Below are 23,696 nucleotides of genomic sequence, written 5' to 3'. Positions count from 1 at the left end.
ATTAAACCATATAATAATAATAATAGTAGTAATACATAAAAATAAGTGTGTACAAAATAACAGTTATATAGATGCAATTTTACAAGAAAGCTGCAGGATATGTTAAAGTATAAACAGTGTGTATTGTACGTGTTTTTTAGCCCACAGTAATTGCAAGCCGATGAGAGATAAAGAAATGCTCATTCTTTTTACTTCAAGATAAATCACTAATGAATATCACTAATGCATACTCAGAACTGTCAGCAGCAAAAAATAAAAAATAAAAATAATAATAATAGGCTAATAATAATAATAATAATAATAATAATAATAATAATAATAATAATAATAATAAAATAAATATGGTCTTAATTAGAGAGAGAGAGAGAGAGAGAGAGAGAGAGAGAGAGAGAGAGAGAGAGAGAGAGAGAGAGAACTTTTGAAAGGTCTTATTTATTAATTTATTCATTCGTTCGTTCATTTTACAAATGCAGGCCTAATGAGTTGCACAACTGCTTTTATAATAACACACTTATTTATCAAGAACATGTACAGACTTAGGACATATATTTTATTCCTCGCTTTTATGCACTGCATATGTCTTTTTTAAAGAGATCATCTGTCTGCTAGACACTTGTCACATATTTATTATACATGTTCGGAGAAATACTATCTCTAGTAGGCTATCACTCTGTGCGGTCAGTGAGAGTGTGGCTGTATCGCAAAACCTAATGAGCTGCTAGACCGCATTTCCTACATCACAAACATGCCACTTTCCAGAAGCGTTTTAAATGCCCTGCTATGCTGTCTTGGTAGACTGCGCACTATGATTTGAGACAAGCCGCGAGAGTGACTTGACTTCCGGTGAGTGCAAGAGTATTGCTAATTGTCCGCGGTTGTGGCAAGGGATACAGCAAAAACCGGAAGCTAACAATAAATTGAAATTTCTACATATTAGATGGTGTTTTATTAACGTCTACACATACACCCCAACCCTAAACCTACCGCTTACAATAACGCAAAAATAGTAATTATTGATTTACAGTGTGAGAAAAATTACGCTATATTGATGTGCGCATGCCCAGTAGTTTTGCCAGCTAGCCGTAACCGTCGTCAGCAGCTCTGATTGTGTTCGGCTTCTTGCGGCTGCGAATGGACTCGTCTCACTGCCGCAGAATCAGATGAACGCCCTCATTTCACTTTCTTCCAGACATGACAGCACTGAAATGATCCAGTATTTAGAAATCCCGTCCTTACGAGACATGGAGACCACTCACAGGAGAATGTTAAAGGAGTGAGTAACTGTTATCGAGAGCACTGTTTTATACTGATCCGGATCGTTAGCTTAGCGGGCTAACAGCAGATAGATTTTCAGTTTCTGCTGCTGCTGGCTGGTGTAGCCCGAGGCCGGACATCAGCGATGGGGATCATTTTCACAAAATTATGGAGGCTTTTTAACCACCAAGGTACGTAAAATAGTATATTCATAAGTATAATATGATCATATTCAATTCAAATATTGACTGGCTATGTGGATTTTTACTAGCTAGGAAGTGTTTGCTAACCTGCTGCTGTGGTTTCGTTTTAAAACAGAGATGCTGGTGCTTATATGCGTAAATACAGTGTAAATACAGAAATATTCTGTGAACGTATGTCATTACATTAAAACAGTCGATAAGGCTTCAATAAACCTGGCTAAGATGGTTCAGGGCTGGCTGTTGACAGGTTCAGTCTCTGTTTATATGGAGGTTGGAGCCCTGATATGTTTTTCTTAATTTTTTTCTTCTTCTTTTGTGACGCGCTTATGCTATGTTCATGTAAGAATAATGTGGTGGTGAATATATTTGTTAGCGTTTTGCGTTAAATATGGGTATTAAATTCCCCTATACAGTGACATATGGTTTTATGTACTGTATTTGGTCTGGTATTAATAAAACGTAAAAACCAAGCAACTCATACAGTTGTGGTCATATCATTATAAAGTTAATGTGAAAGCAAGTTGTCAGCACTGAGAATAGATTAACCTGCTTATTTACCAGGAGGTAGCCTATGAATCAAAAAGTGAAACACCCATTGCAGCACTCTTTGCTTTTTTTAAGCCAGATCATCCTCTGTGATAGTGCATGCTGGGCATTTTGCAGTACAGGTCAGCCTGTGTGTCTCTGACAGTGGTGTAATCCTCAAAGCACTTGGGTTTGTGTCAGCACAAGTCCATGTGATAGCCGGTGGTCTCTCATTTATTATAAATGATGTGGGATATCCATAAAGCGTAATCTTGTTGAAAGATTTGCACACCAGTGTATGGGCCATTGAGCATGTGCAAATTGTAACATAACCCAGTGGAACATTTCTCCTCGGTTCTCACCTTACTCATTAGCTGATCAGATCATTGTGATGTAGGTGAGCTTTGTAACATGAGAGCTGGAGACTGTTGCCTACGGTCAGATGCAGTGACATTAAAGACAGCTTACTATTGTTCTGAAGTTTGGGGTCTGTAATATTTTTTCATGTTTTTGAAAGTCTTGAATGGCTCAACAAGGCTGCATTTATTTGGTCAAAAATACAGTAAAAACAATAATATTGTGAAATATAATTAAAAAACTAAATTGCTGTTCATTTGGTAATAGGGTTTAAGTATTCCTTTTAAAACTGTATATTGTACATCATTTATATCATGCATAATCTGTTAAATATCTTAAGGTCAGTAAGGTATACAGAAGAATATCTTCGGGTCAGTAAGAATACTTTTATTTAGCAAGAATGCATGCAATAAAAAGGGACATTGTTACAAAAAATCTATTTCAAAAAAATGCTTTCTTTTGAACTTTCTATCAAAAAATCCTGAAGAAAAAGACTATTATTAATATATTATATTATATATAATAATATATTATTAATATATTAACAATTATATAACATTAATAATAATATGAGATGTTTCTTGAGCATATTAGAATCGTGTCTGAGGGCCAGCAATCCAGTCTTCAGTGTCTTTATCCTTCAGAAATCATTCTAATATGCTGATTTGCTAAAGAAAAAGTCCTATTATTATCAGTGTTGAAAAACCATTGTGCTGCTGAATATTTTTGTGAAAACTGTGATATTTTTTCAGGGTTCTTTGATGAATATATAATTCAAAAGAATAGCATTTATGTGAAATAGAAATCTTTTGTAAAATAAAATCTCTTCACTGTCACATGTGATCAATTTAAAGGGGTCCTATTATGCTCTTTTACAAGGTCTTGATTTTGTTTTGGGGGTGTACTAGACCAGGCTGTCATACTAGGTTGTTCGAAAAACATATATTTTTCACAAATTTTACATTATTACAACACCCCTCTCCCCAGTCTGGCATGAACAACTTTAATAGTTCCTGTATCAAATGAAGGTCCGCCTTCTGAAATACGAAATGCGCTGTGATTGGTTAGCTGCGCCAGTGTGTGTTGTGATAGACAGCACTCGGCGCCTGGTCGGGAAATGTCCTGCCTCTTATCATAGTAAGCTGTAAGCTTCAGTGTAAATATTGCGTCAAAATCAAATCAATTTGAGCACAAGTTAAACCCGGATGATTGCAACCACTCTAAGCTCGTCTGCCTTGGGGACACTAGCGTGTCTTTGACACTGATAACACTCGCTGCCTTCTCTAGTGCAGCTCAACCAGGTCTCGTCCCATTCATCGGTCTTTGTGATATCACAAATATATGCATTGTAGTCCAAACGAGTCGTTCGTTGTGGTTTTTGAAAAGTTAAATAAAATATCTCCTTTTGAATTGGACTTTGAGCTTTGTAACTTTGCAGAGCTTTTTATGCTCAAACAGCAACATTACAGACTAACTAAAGATGAAAAAGTGAAAAAGCATAATAGCACCCCTTTAAAGCATCCTTCCTAAATAAAAGCCTGCTTAAAAATGCTTTGTTGTTTCTGCATCAAACAGCAGCACTGACACACACAACAGCTCAAATTCTTTCTTAACATTTTATGCAATAGACAGAAGTGATAAGATGATATAATCAGAGCCTGTGAACAGGTAGATTCTAAGCCCTTCTTGCATGCTTTGTAACCCTTTGATTTTTCTTTGCTTATTCCTTCATGTCTGTTCTTGTTCAGGTTAGTATGAAACTTTCCAGGAACAAACGTTTAGAATGTGAGAGTAAGGTTTCTTTAAAATGTTTATCAGTCTTTAGTTTAGATGTCGTAATGTTGGCACTGAAAATGAAACCCTACACTATGACGAATCAGCTAGTTTTGTCTTTTTGTTTTAGTTTTCTGCTTTGTGCATTACTTTTGTATGTTTATGGAGTGTTAATGCCTTACAAATGAAACATTTTTCTTTGAGGTATTGAAAATTGTTGCTGTGACCTCCACAAATAATCTAACTGATGTCACAGACTGAGGTTGTCTGTCTGGCTGGTTGCATAGATTATTACTTGTTGAAATTGCGCAAATGTCTTGGGAGCATAAACTAGAATGGTTTGAAAATTACGCAAACCATATTTCACAGTTTTCCAAAAGAAAGTAAAAGCTTATATTAAAGCTGGATAATTTACAGATATCATTGTTGTTGTTTTATGTTTTGTTTTTTGAGACCTTGTCAAGCTCAGATAGAAAGAGAGACCCAGGGCCGTGTGATTCCACCCACCTTTTTAAATCTAAATGTCAATATAGTTGTATATTTGAATGTGATACACATCTCATGTTTATCCCATTTAGCCATGATCTTTTTTTACTACAAAACATTTCATTGAAGTATTAAAGCACATAATTTACAATACACCCAAACCTTTGGACCCTCTTTGGCATATGAATGTTTAGCTGATATGATTATATCAGCTTTAAATTCTGAGTGTCATCAGTTTCAGTGTCTTGTTAAAAGTATCTCTTAGGAATGCTTTTATTTGAGCTTTTCCTCGTTTGTTTGTTATTTTCAAATTAAATGGCCCAATTTAACAAGAGCAAGACTGAGATTATATCTACAGAATGGTATTTTGAGAGCTCCTTTTTTTCAGACTAAACAAGTGTCAGTGTCCTGAAAAAGGACTTTTGTCTATCTAGTGTGCATGCATGTGACTCAGGGGCTGTTTACACGACAATGTTTTCAGCCAAAAACGGGAAACGTTTTATGCATTTTGACTGTTCGTTTACATGACAACGGTGTTTAAGGGACTGAAATTGCATCTGAAAATGCTTTTGAAAGTTTTTGAAAACAGCACCATTATTGTTTCCTGTAAACACCCAATACAGGAATCTTTGAAAACAGTGACGTCATGCACGTGTGTAGAACATGTTAGGCATGTAGACATGCACAGTACATGTCGATTTTAAAGGCAAGCACAAACAAACATACACAACAATGGCGGAGTATATGATACTATTGTTCCTGCTAAAGAGTTTGCTAACGCTTCTTCAGGGGAAGTCGTGGCCTAATGGTTAGAGAGTTTGACTCCTAACCCTAAGGTTGTGGGTTTGAGTCTCGGGCTGGCAATACCACAAATGAGGTGCGCTTGATCAAGGCACCGAACCCCCAACTGCTCCCCGGGCGCCGCAGCATAAATGGCTGCCCACTGCTCTGGGTGTGTGTTCACGGTGTGTGTGTGTTCACTGCTGTGTGTGTGTGCGCACTTTGGATGGGTTAAATACAGAGCTCGAATACTGAGTATGGGTCACCATACTTGGCTGTATGTCACGTCACTTTTTCACTTACTTTCACTTTAGCAAAGTGTGGATTTACTTCAGCAATATTACAACCAACAGCGGAGATGCATCATATACAGGATATAATTGTCACTTCTCTACAGGTACTGCTTACTAACAAGGTGACAGTGCTAACTACTGGCCTGGCATACATAATACAGTGTTTTTGGCTGTTTTCGCAGATATGTGTAAACGCGAATCATTTTGAAAACGTTGTGTATACGTGAAACTTTTAAAAAATGCAAGGGAAAAACTTTTCCGTTTTTGACTACACCTTTGTCGTGTAAACGTCTGAATGGGTGTGTCTGAATATGCTTAAATACGAAAAGCAGGTGTGTAGAAGTGAGGTGGAATGCTGAGTTTTGTTTTGTTTTTTTGTGTGTTTTTTTTTTTTTACGTCTATTCATGGTGTTGACTCAGATAATAGGTAGTCTTTCCTGTTTAGTTTCTTTCTCTTTATTCTCCAATTCATATTTTCTGTCAGTTAGGTTCAGGGCGTCTTGTAATTGATGACCTTTAATGAGAATTCCGAATATTTCTAAACTGCTTCATTCAGTTTTCAGACTATTGCGGTTATAGCTCAGTCATATTCAGGCATCACATATGACAAATTTATCAATCGTTTGGTTGTATTTTTGTCACGTTAGTTGCAGTAGATAGTAATCACAGCAAGTCTTCAAATGTTTCCCCACATCCTGTTTGTGGATGCTGATTTCATTTCCCTTTTTCTATTTAGTGGTTTTATCCAAATTCTAATTGCATTAGATATCTAGAGTTTATTTCCAGCCAAATGAGTTTTCACATACATTTTTACTGTACTGATACATGTGACTGATGTGTATGAAACCTATCCTCTAACAGGCCTGTTTTGTAGATAGTAGAGCAGAAAAAAGTGCTGACTATGTTGAATGTGGCAGTCAGTTAAATTAGATTAAGATATTTGCATTAGCTCTACATGTGCTTGATAAACCGTGGTATGCAGAGTTCTGTTGCAACTAAGCATTATTTTCTCTTGTGGAAACTATTCAGCTACCTTCACACGCACTCAAAGTTCCCACATCACCTTGTCTCTAATGTCTTTGATGCTTTTGCAGGTGCAAACAACTGTATCTGGAGTCACATAGAATTTGAGATGTAATTGGTTGCAGTGTGCTTAATAGTGGTGCTGCACAGCGTAATAATCATAGTAATATTCAAATTGAGAAACATCACCAAGATGCTGGCCAGGTGTCCATTTTTAAAATCTGTGGTGTTTCAGCTGACCTGAAATTTACATCCTGATTATACAGCTGGCTAAAATGAGTCTAATTAACGTCAATACTTTATCAAATCATGCTTTATGTAGCTATTAAACATTTCCTTTTAAGGGCAGGAACTGGGCTGGATCTATTGGTCTCAAGCCTAAAACATGTTTGAGACATGCAGCATGTTTTTCTGTGTGGGTTTGGCCATTATTCAGTTCTTGAGATCTGATCAGTTCCTTGCTATTGTGAGAAGACTTTGTCTCCACCCATTATACTTTGAGTTACTGTATAGGATGACACATTGCACAATAACAATACAAATGTTTGTGTATTAAAGATTCTAGCTAATTTTACATCAGTTAAAAAGATGTGGCTGCAATGCTGGGTATGATCTAAAGTGTTTTCTAAAACATGTAATTGTCTTCCTGTTTTTCTGCCAGAGCACAAAGTCATTATTGTTGGGCTGGACAATGCAGGAAAGACCACCATACTTTATCAGTTGTAAGTATTGCACTAAGTTATACATCTAGCAGTCCATTCTTGATTTAAGCAGTTAAAAACAGTAATATTATTACAATTTAGAATAACTGTTTTATTTTAATATATTTTAATGCATAATTTATTTCTGTGATGACACAGCTGAATTTCCAGCAGCCATTACTCCAGTCTTCAGCGTCACATGATCCTTCAGAAATCATTCTAAAATGCTGATATTGAAAACGCTTGTGCTTCTTAATATTTTTGTGGAAACTGAGATACTTGTTTCATGTTTCTTTGATGAATAGAAGTTCAAAAGAACAGCATTTATTTAAAATAGAAATCTTTTGTAACATTATATTTTTTTGTATTGTAAATTTTTGTAATTTTATTGTTTGCTTGTTGAATAGAAGTATTAATTTCTTTAAAAAAAACAAACTGACACCAAACATATACACACGTTTACACGATATGATTGTATCATGCAAATTACAGCCTAATTTGCAGTGTTTTCATATTTGACAACACTATTTGTTCTTTTGATGCTCATGTCATTTTTGTATTCTCCAGCTCTATGAATGAGGTGGTGCACACTTCACCCACCATAGGCAGCAATGTGGAAGAGATTGTGGTCAATAACACACATTTCCTTATGTGGGACATTGGAGGACAGGAATCCCTACGCTCCTCTTGGAACACTTACTACACTAACACAGAGGTAGACGCTCTGAGACAGCTGTGAAGTTATCAGGAATTATAAAGAGAATGTCTCATCAACATGTTTCTCCTGTGTAGTTTGTGATCATGGTCGTGGACAGCACAGACAGAGAGAGGATCTCAGTGACCAGAGAGGAGCTCTACAGAATGTTAGCCCATGAGGCGAGTATATGTATGTCACTATGAGAGCTGGTACTGCACGAGTGTTCATACACACATCTTTGCTGAAAGGACTGTTTTGAGAATCTCTGGTTTTCTCTTCTGTGTCATCACACTACATGATTTCAATTCCACTTTTCTCTTTATTAGGATCTGAAAAAAGCTGGTTTGTTGATTTTCGCCAACAAGCAAGATGTGAAGGGTTGTATGACTGTTGCTGAGATTTCCCAGAGTCTTCAGCTTACCTCTGTCAAAGACCACCAGTGGCACATCCAGGCCTGCTGTGCCCTCACTGGAGAAGGGTAAGGCCACAGAAACCTATAGAGCCACATGAAAAACATGCAGTACAAAGATCCACTTAAATGTGTTTTTTTTTTTCTTTTCTTTTTTTTTCTCCATTAGTAGAGAAGATGTAATGAGTCACAGATTGTGTAAAAGTCTGCTGTTCTAGTCATTTTGGCTGAAAATAGGACTAGCATCGATAGAAGTTATGAATCAGTATTAGATATCTAATAGCTGCATAGACAGTAATTGCCATCAGACAAATGCAGACATGTCCTTGTGTTTCCAGTCCATGCTTGTTTTTATTAAAAAAACAAGAACTTTGGAACTATAACTGTGGAACTATGGCCATTTCTGCCATATAAGAAAAAAAAAATCATGCTTTGGTAAATCATAATTATGACAAAAGATTTAAATAAAGATTTTAAAAAAGTTGTCATCGACTTTTATCTCATAATTTTGACTCTCATAATTTAATAATTTTTTAATTTTGGGGTTATAATTATTGCTTTTTATCTTGAAATTTTTACTTTTTGTCAGTTTGACTTATAGGTAATATAACAAAATTCAAAATTATGAGAACAAATATCTGAGAAATTGTCTTTTTTATGTCCTAATTATGACAACAATTTGAAATTGAGAAGTCATTATGGCAGTCTAAATGATGACAAAAAGTTAAAATGGGATAAAACATTGTTGACAAAATTTAAAATGATGACAAAAAGTGGACATTTTTGATATAAAAAGTAGACAATATGCTATCTCATAATTTTGTGTCATAATTATGATTTGCCAAAGCATGGCTTTTATTTCTTATTTGGTGGAAATGAGCTTTCGCAGACAACCCTGGCCAAAGCAAAATTTCACAAAATGTATCAAAGCAAATACAAATTGTAGCTTTCCAACTCCATTCTGACTGCTCTGTGGATGCATACAGATACCAGAATGCACAGAAAATGATGTCGAAAATATGTTTAAAGCAGTAATGGAAAGTATGAGTGGACATGGATGTTTGCTGAAAAGACTCAAATGCACCTCATTTTATGGCCTAGGTCATTAGTTCTGTTCTCTGACTAACAGACAGAAAGCACAATGTCTTTATTTGGCCGATTTACAGAAAGAAAGAAAAAAGGAGCATTGTTAACTGGCTGAGCTGAATGTCTCTTTCCTGTCTGCAGGCTCTGCCAGGGTCTAGAATGGATGATGTCACGGCTGCGAGTAAGATGACCTTTGACCTCAGATAGCAGTGTGCTCTCTCTGTCTTTCCCACCGGACGTGGAGGCCGGTTGTCGCTCACTGTGAAGGTGACCCAGGGACGTCACCAGAACTTGTCTGATTATTTATTACAAATTATTGAGAACTGTGAACAGACAATTTGCAGCTAACTAACTAAAAAAAGTCAGGACTTGCGAGACAGCATACACCCAGTGTTTTTCTTCACGAATGGCCATTGAAAGAGTAATAGGGTGGTATAGACCTTGGACTAAGAGGACTTGTCCCTAGCTGAGCGGAACCTTACCTGGAGTGGCCTCACTGCTTTGCCCAGCTAGCTGACATGGTGTTTCCCAGTGTGTACAGTCCAGTATTTTCATTAACCTTGTGCCTGCACCTGACTCTCTGTTACCTCTGGACCGAAGAGACACATTACCATGCAACAGGAGACTGCACTCATGTAAAATACAACTAAATAAAGTGTTTTTATCTGTCATGACAGACGTTTCACATTTTAATTCTCTACAGATTTCCCCCCACAGAGTTTTAAGCACTGTCAAAATTGACAATTTTGAACTATTAGGTTATTTGTCACAGCTCCTTTGCTACCTCTAGGGGGCGACACATGGTTTAAAAGTAAACTTCTCATTTTAATTGTTAAAAAGGAATTTAATTTGTTTAATTGTTTAACTTAAAAGAAAAAAATCTTAGTTCTTCAGTACATACCACAGCCCATACACATAAAAAAAAATTACACTATAAAGAACCTTTTGTGCAATGGAAAGGATCTATGGATGTTAAATGTTCTTCATTGAACCATCAATGCCAATAAAGAATCTTTATTTTTAAGAGTGTAGTTAAATTTAAATGTAAAGAGAAAGTGTTTTTTTTATTATAATTATTTAAAATCTTTTTAATGTGAATAGATTATTTTTGTAATTAAATTTGGTGTCACTGGTAGCAAACAATGGACTTTAAAACGTAAAACCTGTTGCTTGAAATTTGATCAAGGAATATGTAAATAAATGGAATATAAATAAATGGCAGGTACCACTGTTCAGGATATTTTAGAGCAGGTTTTAGAAAAAATGTTTCTCTAACCTTGTTATCTTATTTAGTGGTAAATGTTCTTTATATAAGCCATTAATTGGTATTATTGAGTTGTTATGCTGCTCCTCTCCACAATGAAGAGTCCTTGACCCTCGACAGACTCTCCAAAAGATGATCTCATGCAGAACATCAGAGCCTAATAATGTGAGATACCATTAGCCTGATAGTTATTTTTGTATCTGTCTGAAGCAGGACAACATATGGATGAGGCTGTTAATACTCAAACTCTCAGTGTACTTGTTATATAAAATTTAAAAGAACACACTGCGCAAAGACATTTCCACTACCATGACAGAATGCTATTCCTATAAACTCAACTACTTTCTGGCATTTGATGTAGCAAATGATATTTGTGCAGACATAGGTAATTATATATTAAGTTTAATTTCATGAGTCATGGTATACAGGTTTTCTCTGGCACAGTAGCTGCATCTGTGAGCCAGTGTTTTGTTTTCTAGAATGAGAGATGTGGTTTTATTTAAACGAGGAGTCATAGAAGGTGCTTAAATATTCATCCTCAGCTGTTCAGACCCCTCCCCCGACCCTTATTACCTACTTGTTTTTTTCCAGTGACTAAGCTTTAAAGCGTCATACCACTGTACTGAAAAATTGTGCATAAACTCAGTCAACAGTGTATACATGTTCCCAGTATTGCTTTCCATCCTGTTAGTATGTAGACTAAAAAGTGGTAACCTGCAATTGTTACCTTAAAGTGCTAATGGTCATACTTCAGTTTGGGGAAAAATACTCATTATTAACTAACTCTTAACTACAACTTTTGTCAAACTCCTGATTTGCTGCTTATAAATAGTTAGTAAGGTAGTTGTTAAGTTTAGGTATTGGGTAGGATTAAGATCTAAAATATGGTTGTGCAGAATAAGGCATTAATATGTGTTTTGTAAGTACTAATAAACAGCCAGTATGCTAGTAATATGCAAGCTAATAAGCAACTAGTTAATAGGAGAATCTGTCCCTAAACTAAAGTGTTACTGAGTTATTTTTATCTGCTTTTAGTTTTGTTGATATAAATAGATGTATTTATGTTGATTCAGCGGAGCTAATTTATTTATTTATTAAACCAGTTAATTTAGATGTTACCTTTTCTTTTCAGTGTACTTATTAGCCCAATCTTTGATATTATTAAGATATTATCTCAACTAATATGAAGACTGTTCTGGTGTGACTGAATATAGCTTAATTTAAATATAAGTGCCTCTATTATGGATTTTTGAAAATTAACTTGCATGGAGTGTTTAACACAGCTCTAGGTTAATGGAAACATCCTGCAAAGTTTTAAATCTGAAAGTGCACCGTGTATAAAGTTATTGTCTCTCAAAAGAAAGAGTCAACACTGAATCATTGAAACAAGTAATTTTTAAAACAAATCCCAAGCCGTTTAATGTTGAAGTCAACATGAAATATTAGCATATTGCATGCCCATTCATTGGTCTTTTGTTGGTCTGAATGAAAATGGAAATTCATTCGTTGCCACTAGGTGCCGCTTTTGGAGCAGTAGAATAGCTGTTTCCCCAGTAACGCTGTATACAAAGCAGCACTGCTCATAAACGCTAGTTACGTATGTAACTGTGGTTCTGAGAAATTCCGGATGACAGTCAGAGGCGGTGCTTAAGCACTAGTGGATTATCACTGCGCCAGCTAGACAGGTTGAGATAATATGCCCAAATGGTGACATGGGCGGAGCCTCGAAGACATGAGCTGTTGCAGCTCAGTATTCGGCCTCAACACGCCTTTCTCGCGTATTTGTCCTGCATTCCGAATGACTAATCCGGAATTCACAGAACCACAGTTACATACGTAACTAGCATTCTGTTTCATTCCTCCTGACTGCCAGAGGTGGTGCTTAAGAACTAGAGGATGACTCGTACCAACACAGTCATGAGGAATGGCACTCACCCAAGTAAATTCTAGACTGCTCCCGAAGAATCGTTGAACTGACAGTATGCAGGGTAGCAATGTTGAGCTGGTAAAACCAGACAAAGGTACAGGGAGAAGCCCAGGTAGCAGCCGCACAGATATCTGTCATAGAGACTCCTCTAAAAGCAACGCAGGATGACAACACAGACCTAGTGGAATGACAAGAAACACTCCCTGGTAGAGGCTTTTGAGCTTTCTTATATGCCATAGTGATTACTTCACCACCCAATTTGACAATCTCTGCTTTGAAACAGCAGTGCCCCTCCGAGCAGCACCATAATACACAAAAAGCTGATCTGTTTTTCTAAGATGAGTGGTTGCAGCCACATAACACCTCAAGGCTCGCACAGGACACAAAAGGTGATCCCTTAACTGGTCAGATTGGGATCCAGACAGAAAAGCAGCCAAATTAATTGTCTGAAATATAAACAGAGGAAGCAGAACTTTGGGGAGAAAAGATGGGTTTGGTCGAAGAACAACCCTGGAATCATCCGGCAGCCAACGGATACATAACTCACTAACGGACAAGGCATACAGCTCGTTAACATGCTTTGCGGAAGCAAGGGCCAACAAAAAAACAGCCATCAAAGACGTCCATCTAAGGTCAGCTGCCTGTAAAGGCTCAAAAGCTGGCTCTTACACCACAAAGAGAAAAAACTCCAACGTGGTGCATAGAGCTGACATGTGCTCTAGCACTAGCTATGGTATGAACAACTACAGGCTCACAATCATTCAAAAGAGGGTTGGACCCAGCGGCCAAACCTAAAGTTGCTGACGAGCTGGGTCCGGGTGCCAGACAGCACCATCCACCTGTGACAACAGATCCTTCCAAGGTGGAAGTTGCCATGGCCTGCCCTCCAGAAGACTCAAATGCATGGGAAACCATGGCCTGGCTGGCCATCAAGGTGAGACAAGTAAGACTCTGTGATTGCACTGTGCTATCCTGTGCAAAGTTTCCCACAACAGCGGAAGAGAAGGGGAACACATAAAGAAGGCAGTCTGGCCATTCGTGCGACAGAGCGCCCAGCCCCAACGGACTCGATGTCTCGATTCTCGCAAACCACAAGCGGCAGTGAGTGGTTACCTCTGTCACAAAGAGGTCTATTTCTGCTCTCCTAAACTGTTGCCATATCCTCTGCACCACATCCGTGGGAAGCCTCCATTCTCCCGGGTGCAGAAGATTCCTGGACAGAGCGTCTGCTACTTGGTTTCTTGACCCTGAGAGGTGAACTGCCCTTAGCGATGCTAGACGAGGAAGAGACCACATGAGGATCTTGCAAGTGAGATGCAGAGACCTGAGTGACCTTGTGCCACCTTGAAGATTCAGATGAAACACCATCGAGTTGTTGTCTGATTGGATGAGCACATGGCGACCTGCCAGAACCGGTAGATGAACTGCATCCCCGATTACTGTGGGAAAAATCCTTGAGAACTTTGGTGGCCGGAATCGAAACTGCAGGGTATAACCCTTGTTCAAAGTAGTCCAAACCCAAGGATCTACTGTTGTTTGCCTCTAGTACTGCAGGTGTACACTTGAAAAATGATTGACTGCCTGCCCAATCAGATTATGCCTTGTGTGTGCGGCCTTTAGCGGCAATGGGGGGTTGCTGACGTGGGGCCCCTGGCACTTGCCGCTGTTGTGTTCGAAAACCTTGTGTTTCCTTAGCGACACAAGGTCTCTGTGGACACTGAGACTGTGGGTTAGAGTGTTGACAAAATTGTTGCTCTGGCCTTGCCAAGCGATGACGAACGATGACGAAGTCGGCGGCACCTTGAAAACAGGACCTCGGTGAGTCTTGGTCAACTGACGAGTTGTCTTGGACAACTTTACTCTTTTGTTCAGAAGTTCAGAGACATTAGGTCCAAAGAGGTGTCCAGGAATGATCGAAAGATCCCTTTAAGTCTTCTTGCAATCCTCAGGCAGCTTAGCCTGTGCAATCCACACCTGGCGACAGGCTGCCAGAAGTGTGGCCGTAAGGGTACCCAGTTCATGTGTAACATGGCCCATGGTCAAAAGAGAAGTTTGGAGGAATTGAGAAGCTGAGGGGTCAACACTCGCTGATTCAAGTGTACTGGTAGGGTCGAGAAGCAATTGACACAATGTGTTCTCAGCATGATCAGGGCAGCAACAGGCTGCTCAATTTCTGGAGCACGGCCCGCACCAATAGCGTCTGCATCCGCCATTGATGCTAGTGTACAAGCAGTCCTTGATCGCCTTTTAGGTACCCCAGCTCCCGTCAAAGCATTAGAAAATTCCGCCACAAAATCCTTACATGGTGGCATAAAAAAGGAAGATCCAGCTGATGCCTGCCTAAAGAAAACATTAGACTAAGCTGGTTGTGTAGGCGAGCTGTCCAACCCTAAGTGAGCAATTGCCATCTGAAGCACAGACAAGGTGTCATCCACTGAAGATGGGTTTAAGCCCGCATTGGACTGAATCCTCACTTGAGCCCCCAGCTTTTGACAAACCAGTCTATGTCTCCTGAGGGAAAGACTGTACACCAACGTTCAGATGATCCTGGAAAAAAAAGAGTCAAAAGCACTTGTAGAAAGCACATCAAATTCAGTATGACACGAAGGAGAAGAAGAGCTAAGGGGATCTTCCTCCATTCTCCTGCTTGATCTCTCTTCATCCTCCTGTGAAAAAGATGCAGGTGAGATAGGAACCACCGGCTGAAGTGTCTGAAGGAGGCGTTTCAACTCTGACATCTCCGATTAAAGAACCACCACAGTTTTAGAAAGTGAAGTTTCTTCCATATAATCTTTACGTGAATACGCTTTTTTCTTTGAATTGGGAGCCCCAGTGGCCGCAGATGCACCACGCTTCTGAGTACGAGTGGTAGATTGTAAGTCTGCATCCCCAAGTCCTACTGCAGATATGGAATCCAATTCCGTGAGACAAAGTCTCTCAGACATGGCTAGAAGACTACAGTGCAAGCACGGATCTGTAAGGGCTTCCTTTAAATGCTGAATCCCCAAACAGGATGGACACATGTCATGGCCGTCGTCAGGAAGGAGAGTGCAAGGACACAATTTACATGTCAAGGGAAACCCAGTAACAATAGAACTCTGTGCCATGGTCACTTCAAAAATAAACGGGGATCATCAGCGTACACGCAGAGAAAACATTAGCCACTGGACAGCACCGAGACGCACAAGTGTTTGCAAAACCTCCAAAAAATTATCCAATCAACGAAGAGCCTTCAGCGTATCTGTGTGAAAAGGGAACGATAGCAACCAGATAGCAATGAGAAGCACAGAGTGTTCCACAAAATCCTATACACGTGATACAATAAACGGAGGACCGTAAAAGTATCAGTGCGAAAAGAACACTAAACACCGGGCAGCACCAAGAAGCTCTGAGTGTTCAGTAACACAATTGCGAAGGAGAACAGTCAAAGTATTAATGCAACCCAATAGCATTTGAATAGTATGCATCGAATCAGCAGGAACCACCAATATAATGTTAGCTCGGTAAAAAAAACACTAGCCACCAGATAGAACCGAAATAACAGAACCGAAATTACCTAAAATAACAGGGCAAAAAACTCACCAATGTTGAAGAAATCCAATCCAAAGATGTAACTGCTTTGAAAGGACGAGAATTTGCTGCTCTGGTAAGCTGCACTTGACAGCACGAGATCACTGAAGAACGACCTAAGTTAAGCGATAAAGCGAAAGAGGCCGAATACTGAGCTGCAACAGCTCATGTCTTTGAGGCTCCGCCTATGTCACCATGTGACCATTTTGGTATATTATCTCGACCTGTCTAGCTGGCACAGCTTAAGCACTGCCTTTGGCGGTCAGGAGGATTGAAACAGAACACTGCTTTATCAGGCATTACAGGCATGATGACATTAAAATGAGACCAATCGGACCAATCACCTCAGATTAGCATCACGCAAAGGAGGGGTTTGGAAAAATGAATCATTAAACAAATTGTTTGGGAATCGTTAAGCAAATAAGGTAAAAAAAGAAAATGCATATTATAAGACAATGAAAGTGTTTTTTGACCTTGCATGCATGTCAATCTGTTGTTGGAGACTCCCAAAACCAAAATATGAACCTTTCATTACCCATAATAGGGGCAGTTTATGCTAAAACTTAAAAAGTCTCAGTACTTCTCTCCATATATTTTCTTGTTTTATTATTAATGCTGGCTTGTCTTCTTTTTTTAATCATTGAGGTACTATTATAGTTTCTATTAATATTTTAAAATATTTTTTTATTTTTTATATTTTCTGTTTTCATTTTATTTTGTTTTATTATTATTATTATTATTATTATTTAAATATATTTATATATTACTTTTATTAATTTAATTTGTTGTCGTTATTTTAGTACATTAATACATAAATGCATAATACATAAATGAAAATGACAAATTTTGCAACTACCTGGATTTTATATATACAGTGGGTACGGAAAGTATTCAGACCCCCTTAAATTTTTCACTCTTTGTTATATTGCAGCCATTTGCTAAAAGCATTTAGGTTCTTTTTTTCCCCTCATACCCACAGCACCCCATATTGACAGAAAAACACAGAATTGTTGACATTTTTGCACATTTATTAAAAAAGAAAAACTGAAATATCACATGGTCCTAAGTATTCAGACCCTTTGCTGTGACACTCATATATTTAACTCGGGTGCTGTCCATTTCTTCTGATAATCCTTGAGATGGTTCTACACCTTCATTTGAGTCCAGCTGTGTTTTATTATACTGATTGGACTTGATTAGAAAAGCCACACACCTGTCTATATAAGATCTTACAGCTCACAGTGAATGTCAGAGCAAATGAGAATCATGAGGTCAAAGGAACTGCCTGAAGAGCTCAGAGACAGAATTGTGGCAAGGCACAGATCTGGCCATGGTTACAAAAAAATTCTGCTGGACTTAAGGTTCCTAAGAGCACAGTGGCCTCCATAATCCTTAAATGGAAGACGTTTGGGATGACCAGAACCCTTCCTAGAGCTGGCCGTCTGGCCAAACTGAGGTATCGGGGGAGAGGAGCCTTGGTGAGAGAGGTAAAGAAGAACCCAAAGATCACTGTGGCTGAGCTCCAGAGATGCAGTCGGGAGATGGGAGAAAATTGTAGAAAGTCAACCATCACTGCAGCCCTCCACCAGTCGGGGCTTTATGGCAGAGTGGCCCGACGGAAGCCTCTCCTCTGTGCAAGACACATGAAAAAACACACCTGAAGGACTCCAAGATGGTGAGAAATAAGATTCTCTGGTCTGATGAGACCAAGATAGAACTTTTTGGCCTTAATTCTAAGCGTTATGTGTGGAGAAAACCAGGCACTGCTCATCCCCTGTCCAATACAGTCCTAACAGTGAAGCATGGTGGTGGCAGCATCATGCTGTGGGGGTGTTTTTCAGCTGCAGGGACAGGACGACTGGTTGCAATCGAGGGAAAGATGAATGCGGCCAAGTACAGGGATATCCCGGACGAAAGCCTTCTCCAGAGTGCTCAGGACCTCAGACTGGGCCGAAGGTTCACCTTCCAACAAGACAATGACCCTAAGCACACAGCTAAAATAATGAAGAAGTGGCTTCACAACAACTCCGTGACTGTTCTTGAATGGCCCAGCCAAAGCCCTCACTTAAACACAATCGAGCATCTCTGGAGAGACCTGAAAATGGCTGTTCAACAACGTTTACCATCCAACCTGACAGAACTGGAGAGGATCTGCAAGGAGGAATGGCAGAGGATCCCCAAATCAAGGTGTGAAAAACTTGTTGCATCTTTCCCAAAAAGACTCATGGCTGTATTAGATCAAAAGGGTGCTTCTACTAAATACTGAGCAAAGGGTCTGAATACTTAGGACCATGTGATATTTCGGTTTTTCTTTTTTTTAATAAATGTGCAAAAATGTCAACAATTCTGTGTTTTTCTGTCAATATGGGGTGCTGTGTGTACATTAATGGAAAAAAAAAAAAACTTTTTGATTTTAGCAAATGGCTGCAATATAACAGAGTGCAAAATTTAAGGGGGTCTGAATACTTTCCGTACCCACCGTATGTGTGTATTATATATATATATATATATATATATATATATATATATATATATATATATATATATATATATACACACACACACATTTTATTTTAAGGTGATGTTTTTAAACGTTTTTTACTATAATAACCCTGGTTTGTGAATCTCCTGGCATTTGTTAACCCAGTTATGCCACATACATAAAATACATTGTGAAAATTCTGCAAACTGGTTAAAAAGTTTTAAATGATTAGAATAAATTATTAGAATTTAATTTTAAAAATTATAGACCGAAGGTAAGGTTTTGTTTTTTTGCAAATGTGCACTGCATATAAACAAGTACATTTGAGCATTGATGTGATCAGTGTCCAGATAGGTCTTGAGATGAACATTAAGCTTGTCCATCATTGTTTTAGAGTATGAGGACAGTGGGAAACACTGAGCTGACACACAGTCACAGCTGCTTCTGTCATTCAGCTTGGTCAAGCTGCCCCACAATGGAGATGTGGAGAACAGCGGGACTTCTGAGGGGGAATGGCTGGAGGACATCACAATAAAATCGTTGTAGGCTAACTCATGTGTCTGGAGGTGTATAAGAACAGTGTATTGTTCAAATTGTTCCTGAAACACAGTAATATGATGGGCTATAGGAAACAGGCTTATGGCCTCTGTGTCTGAACATCATTATACCCTTGCTTCCACTCAGGTTGCTTCAAAAATAGCGTCAGCTGTATTTTTATGTCCCTGAATAGTTTTAATACTACAACATGCTCGTCAGGATTAGATTAGACACCAAAAAGCACAGAAGGGTGAGACAGCAGCTGTCTGTCTGCAGAAGCACTGAGATGTATTGCAGACATCTGTAGAGGCACTTTCTAAATTTCTAAAGCAATTTTTTAATGAGACACACTTATATAATCTTAAAAGAGTGTTGTGAATTATAATGATTTTCAAGGGGTTTTAAAAGAACTGGGCTTTTAAAGGGTTATTTTAATTTTCAGGAGCAGTCTGTTCCAGCAATTTTATTTTAATTTTGGTTGTTAGCTAAAGTTTAATTATCTAAAAAATAATCATATTAAATAAAACCCTTTTAAACAATTTGTGTTATGTGAATTTAGTAAAGTACTGCATAAACTGAGTACTTGTCTTGCTTTATCATGATTTCCTAAAACTGATCCCAATGGAAAAGCAAGAGAGCGGCTTACTGTTCCTATGGTTTCCGCCAATTTGTCACTTATTTGCTGTCACCCACATACTAGGGGCGTTGTAAACTTTCACAGCCGTCATAAAAAAAAAGTGTGCACGTATTTTAATACTATTATGGATATACCGTCATAAATTCTTTCCCTGCAGTAGAGAGTCAGAATCTGCAAAATATGCACGCGCAATAAAGAACTGCTTCCTCCAAGAAAGTGACTATTGCAACTTTTTTGTTGCCTACAATGGATTGTAACGTTAGGTAAATATTCACCTCGGCACTCTTTTTTGGTTTCTGTCTTATTCCGTAAACAGCTAAAAAAAAAAAAATTCTGAAATATTGCCAAGGAAAACGATTCACAAGTCTGTGCAGTGATCTCAATCATCAGACATGGATTTAGCAGTGATATTTTACTGGGGCACATCAGTATTTCATTGGGGTTCGTGTTCTAACTTGTAATCTAACTTTTAACGTTAATAAAACGTTTAAAACCCCTATTGAAACGTATACTTACTCAAAAACTACTTTTACCAGACTTAAACCCTCAATTAGGGTGGTCAGACCCTAATTCCCACTCTATTGTTAACAAACACAAAACAAGTCAATTGCTACAAATTGTATGAGAATACTTTACTAAATAGGACTTATTACAGACACGTCTGGTCAAGAATACAGTCAAAGAACATTTAGCCAAAATCCAAAAAATAATACAAAGGTAATGTGTATATAAGATTTATATTGTACTGAGCTATGTAATGTGTTTGATGGAATGTGCACAAACATTGAGTATAGTGACTATAGTTAGAATACTGACTGAGAATCAAATTCTTATCCTCTGTCACTCTAGATGTTTGTGATTGGATGGACAAGACGACAGTTTATTTCCCTCTTGCCCCCAGCCTTGACCTGATTTTAGCCTCTGGGTTCCATGTACACTTGGATGCAAACCAGTGACCTCAAGAAGTTTCTCTGGATGTCATCAGAGAGAAAACCTCATTTTGCCCCAGGAGCTCTACTACTCCTGATAGTGATACATACCTCCATAGAACTCCATCTTTGAGAATTCTACATCCATGCATTATTTTACAGTGTTGTCTTTTCTGTTCCTCATAGTTGTATGGCTGGTGATTTGCTGAACAGGTGCACTTTTCTAAAGGGTCACTATTGTATATTTAGCTTTTGAAACCTGAGAATACTGGCCACTGATTGGTGAATAGGAGCACATGATAACCAGAGTACCGTTGCAGCTGTGAGCTGTTGCCCAGCGTTTCTCAGGAGGGAAGAGTTGGGGAGGCTCTGGCAGCTTGGGAAACGTTTTAACTTTAAAGTCACCGGTAAGCAAAGGAAAAAACAAAATCAAACCGCACACCAGATTTCACTCTCTAGCACTCTTTGCATGACCTGCTCAGCTGGGTTGACCATCTTCTACAGCCTATTGGTAGAAGGAAGTGATGCTCAGGGTGATGCTGACCACGGCCTGATAAGAATCGTCTGACTTTATTGGCCATCATCGCAGGAACAAACAATTGACCAGTTACTCAAAGCTTATTCAACTTATTCCTGGACTTTGTTCTTCCTGGAAGACTATCTGAAGCACCTCACCTCATGGGCAGGAGTTGGTTAAAGTCCCATCCACGTTCCTCTCAATCTTTCTGATGAAAATGCATAGAAAACCATCATTTGATGTTATTTTCTGGGAGTTGGGTCCTAAAAAAGGGTAGTTAGTGGTCAGACCTAAATTTAACCTGCAGCCTCAGAAGGCATTGGAGCTCCACTAGCTAAACAAAGCCAGCCAATCACCCTACAGCATTGGCTTACATGACAAATAGCTAGAGTGATTCAGAACAGCTGTCGCAAGGCTTCAGCCAGGAGGCGCAGCGTTTTGGGGGGTCTTAGGTGTCAAACCCTCTCACCTACCAAGGCCTGCAGAAAGATTTCAGCACAAAATTAGGATTTTTGCTTTTGTTGCTCCACCCACACTAAAGCATCAGCTCAGTCAGAAAAAAACTGACACGTTTTTGTCTTTGTTTAAGTTTGCAGGAATACATAAAGTGGAATAGCAGATTGGGACACGAGTGGATGGAAAGCGAACACCTTTCTTTACTGTAGGGTTGCTGAAATTCTACTGTAACCTTCTATAGTAAAGGTATGTCAGCTTCTACACTTTTTAGTACTTTGTATTTAGTTCTTTAACTTAACAGATCATTCCTGGTGTACTGTGAACATTGTGAGTGTCCTTCAAGTGATAGTGAAATTCAAATCCTTCAGTGAGGGTCACTTTAACTTTCTATGTTTTAATGCTGTTAGTATTTAGTTACATATGTACTATACAGATTAGCCTTGCTAGTGTCTGACCATTTTTAATTTGCTTGTGTAGACTCACTAAATCTGTGTGAAGATGTCATCAGACGAAGAGTATGAAGAAGAGATCGTGGAGGAGGTAAGATACAAATTTGATTCATTGCAATCCATATTTTATCATCTGTTTAGAGGTTGTGCCCTCATTTATTGAAAGAATAACACTAATGCTGCTCTACATTATTTTGCTTTGCCCCTTGAATAGCATATATATCGGTTTTTCAATTTAACGCCCCACAGAACTCAATCCTATAGGTACAGTATAGTGGCAAACCCTATGAATAGTGATCTACGATACCACCTTCATCAACAGTTCAGTAGAAGCTGCCATGTTGTATATGATTAGCATTGGATCCCATTTCAAATGACCTCTTCCTTGGAGGCTCTGTTGCAGTAAATTCCCATCAATGCATGTTTTATTCCTAGTGATCAATGTATCAATGCAGTCTTTTCGATAGATGTAATACATTTAATACCATAACGAGATGTCAGTTACATATGTGGCAAACCGTCATTCAAATGACAGTTATGTAATGACCCCTGCAGCAGTTTGTTATAATCTGATAAGATGTTATTATGAACATGTTAATGTAATTTTTTCCTGATCACACCAAACAAGCCTGAATGGAAATAACCATTGTTAGATATAATACTCTCAACTTTTATACTAACAGTGGGATTATGTTCTGTTCAGAGCAACTAAATCAACTGCAAGCTTCATTATGAGCAGAAAAATGTAGTTATTTCAAAGCAAATATGTACTGTAGTAAATTTAATCACAATTACTTAATAAGCATACTTTTGCATATATTCCATGTTTTGTAGTATTTTGAAGAAATACGACAATATTTAACCACAAGCTCCTCTTGAAGCTTGCCGCAGTTTTGTTTACTTCAATGTGTTTCTGTCATGTTATTCCTTGAAATACTGTCTGTATGAATGGTAAATGTGTCTGTCTGAGTGTTCAATGGAAGAGTGAAAGCAGAAGGTTGATACTTTAATTCAGTATTTCCAAGAGAAATAGAGTTAAAGTAGACCTTGTATACTTTCGTGTCCATTTCTGTTGTAGATATCTTATAGGGGTTTACCAAACTATTTCATTAACATGGCGTCTCATTAATTAGGTACTTTTGAAAGAGCTTTTTGAACAAATGCTTTTGTATCCCCCTTTAACATATCCAGGAAATGGAAATTCGCCATCTTGCATTTTGAGAAGATGGGAATCTCAACCGAATATTTTGGAATATATACGCTCTGATTTCACTACTACTTTCATCTACACTTAGAATAGGAGCTGAAAGACATCGGGTTTTAATTCAGTTGGCTTCTTTC

At 38.3% G+C, this 23,696-nt stretch overlaps 2 protein-coding genes across 2 annotated transcripts in view; both read left to right on the top strand.

Annotated features, from left to right (window-relative positions):
• The first annotated feature begins 1,050 nt into the window (after positions 1 to 1,050).
• Positions 1,051 to 10,261, top strand: LOC109069700 (ADP-ribosylation factor-like protein 5A). Its single transcript, XM_019086325.2, has 7 exons — positions 1,051 to 1,273; positions 1,355 to 1,445; positions 7,356 to 7,416; positions 7,963 to 8,110; positions 8,188 to 8,271; positions 8,419 to 8,570; positions 9,729 to 10,261. The coding sequence occupies exons 2-7, from the start codon at positions 1,400 to 1,402 to the stop codon at positions 9,775 to 9,777; spliced, it is 540 nt and encodes a 179-aa protein (XP_018941870.1). The 5' UTR covers positions 1,051 to 1,273; positions 1,355 to 1,399; the 3' UTR covers positions 9,778 to 10,261.
• A 10,972-nt stretch (positions 10,262 to 21,233) lies between these two features.
• The window catches only part of neb (nebulin), a 60,096-nt gene continuing 57,633 nt past the window's right edge, over positions 21,234 to 23,696 (top strand). The window contains 3 exon segments of the mRNA XM_042763593.1: positions 21,234 to 21,340; positions 22,040 to 22,152; positions 22,384 to 22,446. Coding sequence (XP_042619527.1) covers positions 22,405 to 22,446 — 42 coding nt within the window. The 5' untranslated portion in view covers positions 21,234 to 21,340; positions 22,040 to 22,152; positions 22,384 to 22,404.

This window comes from Cyprinus carpio, chromosome A9, assembly GCF_018340385.1.
Source record: "Cyprinus carpio isolate SPL01 chromosome A9, ASM1834038v1, whole genome shotgun sequence".
NCBI classification, from domain to species: Eukaryota; Metazoa; Chordata; class Actinopteri; order Cypriniformes; family Cyprinidae; genus Cyprinus; species Cyprinus carpio.
This window is presented reverse-complemented; position numbering and strand designations above follow the sequence as displayed.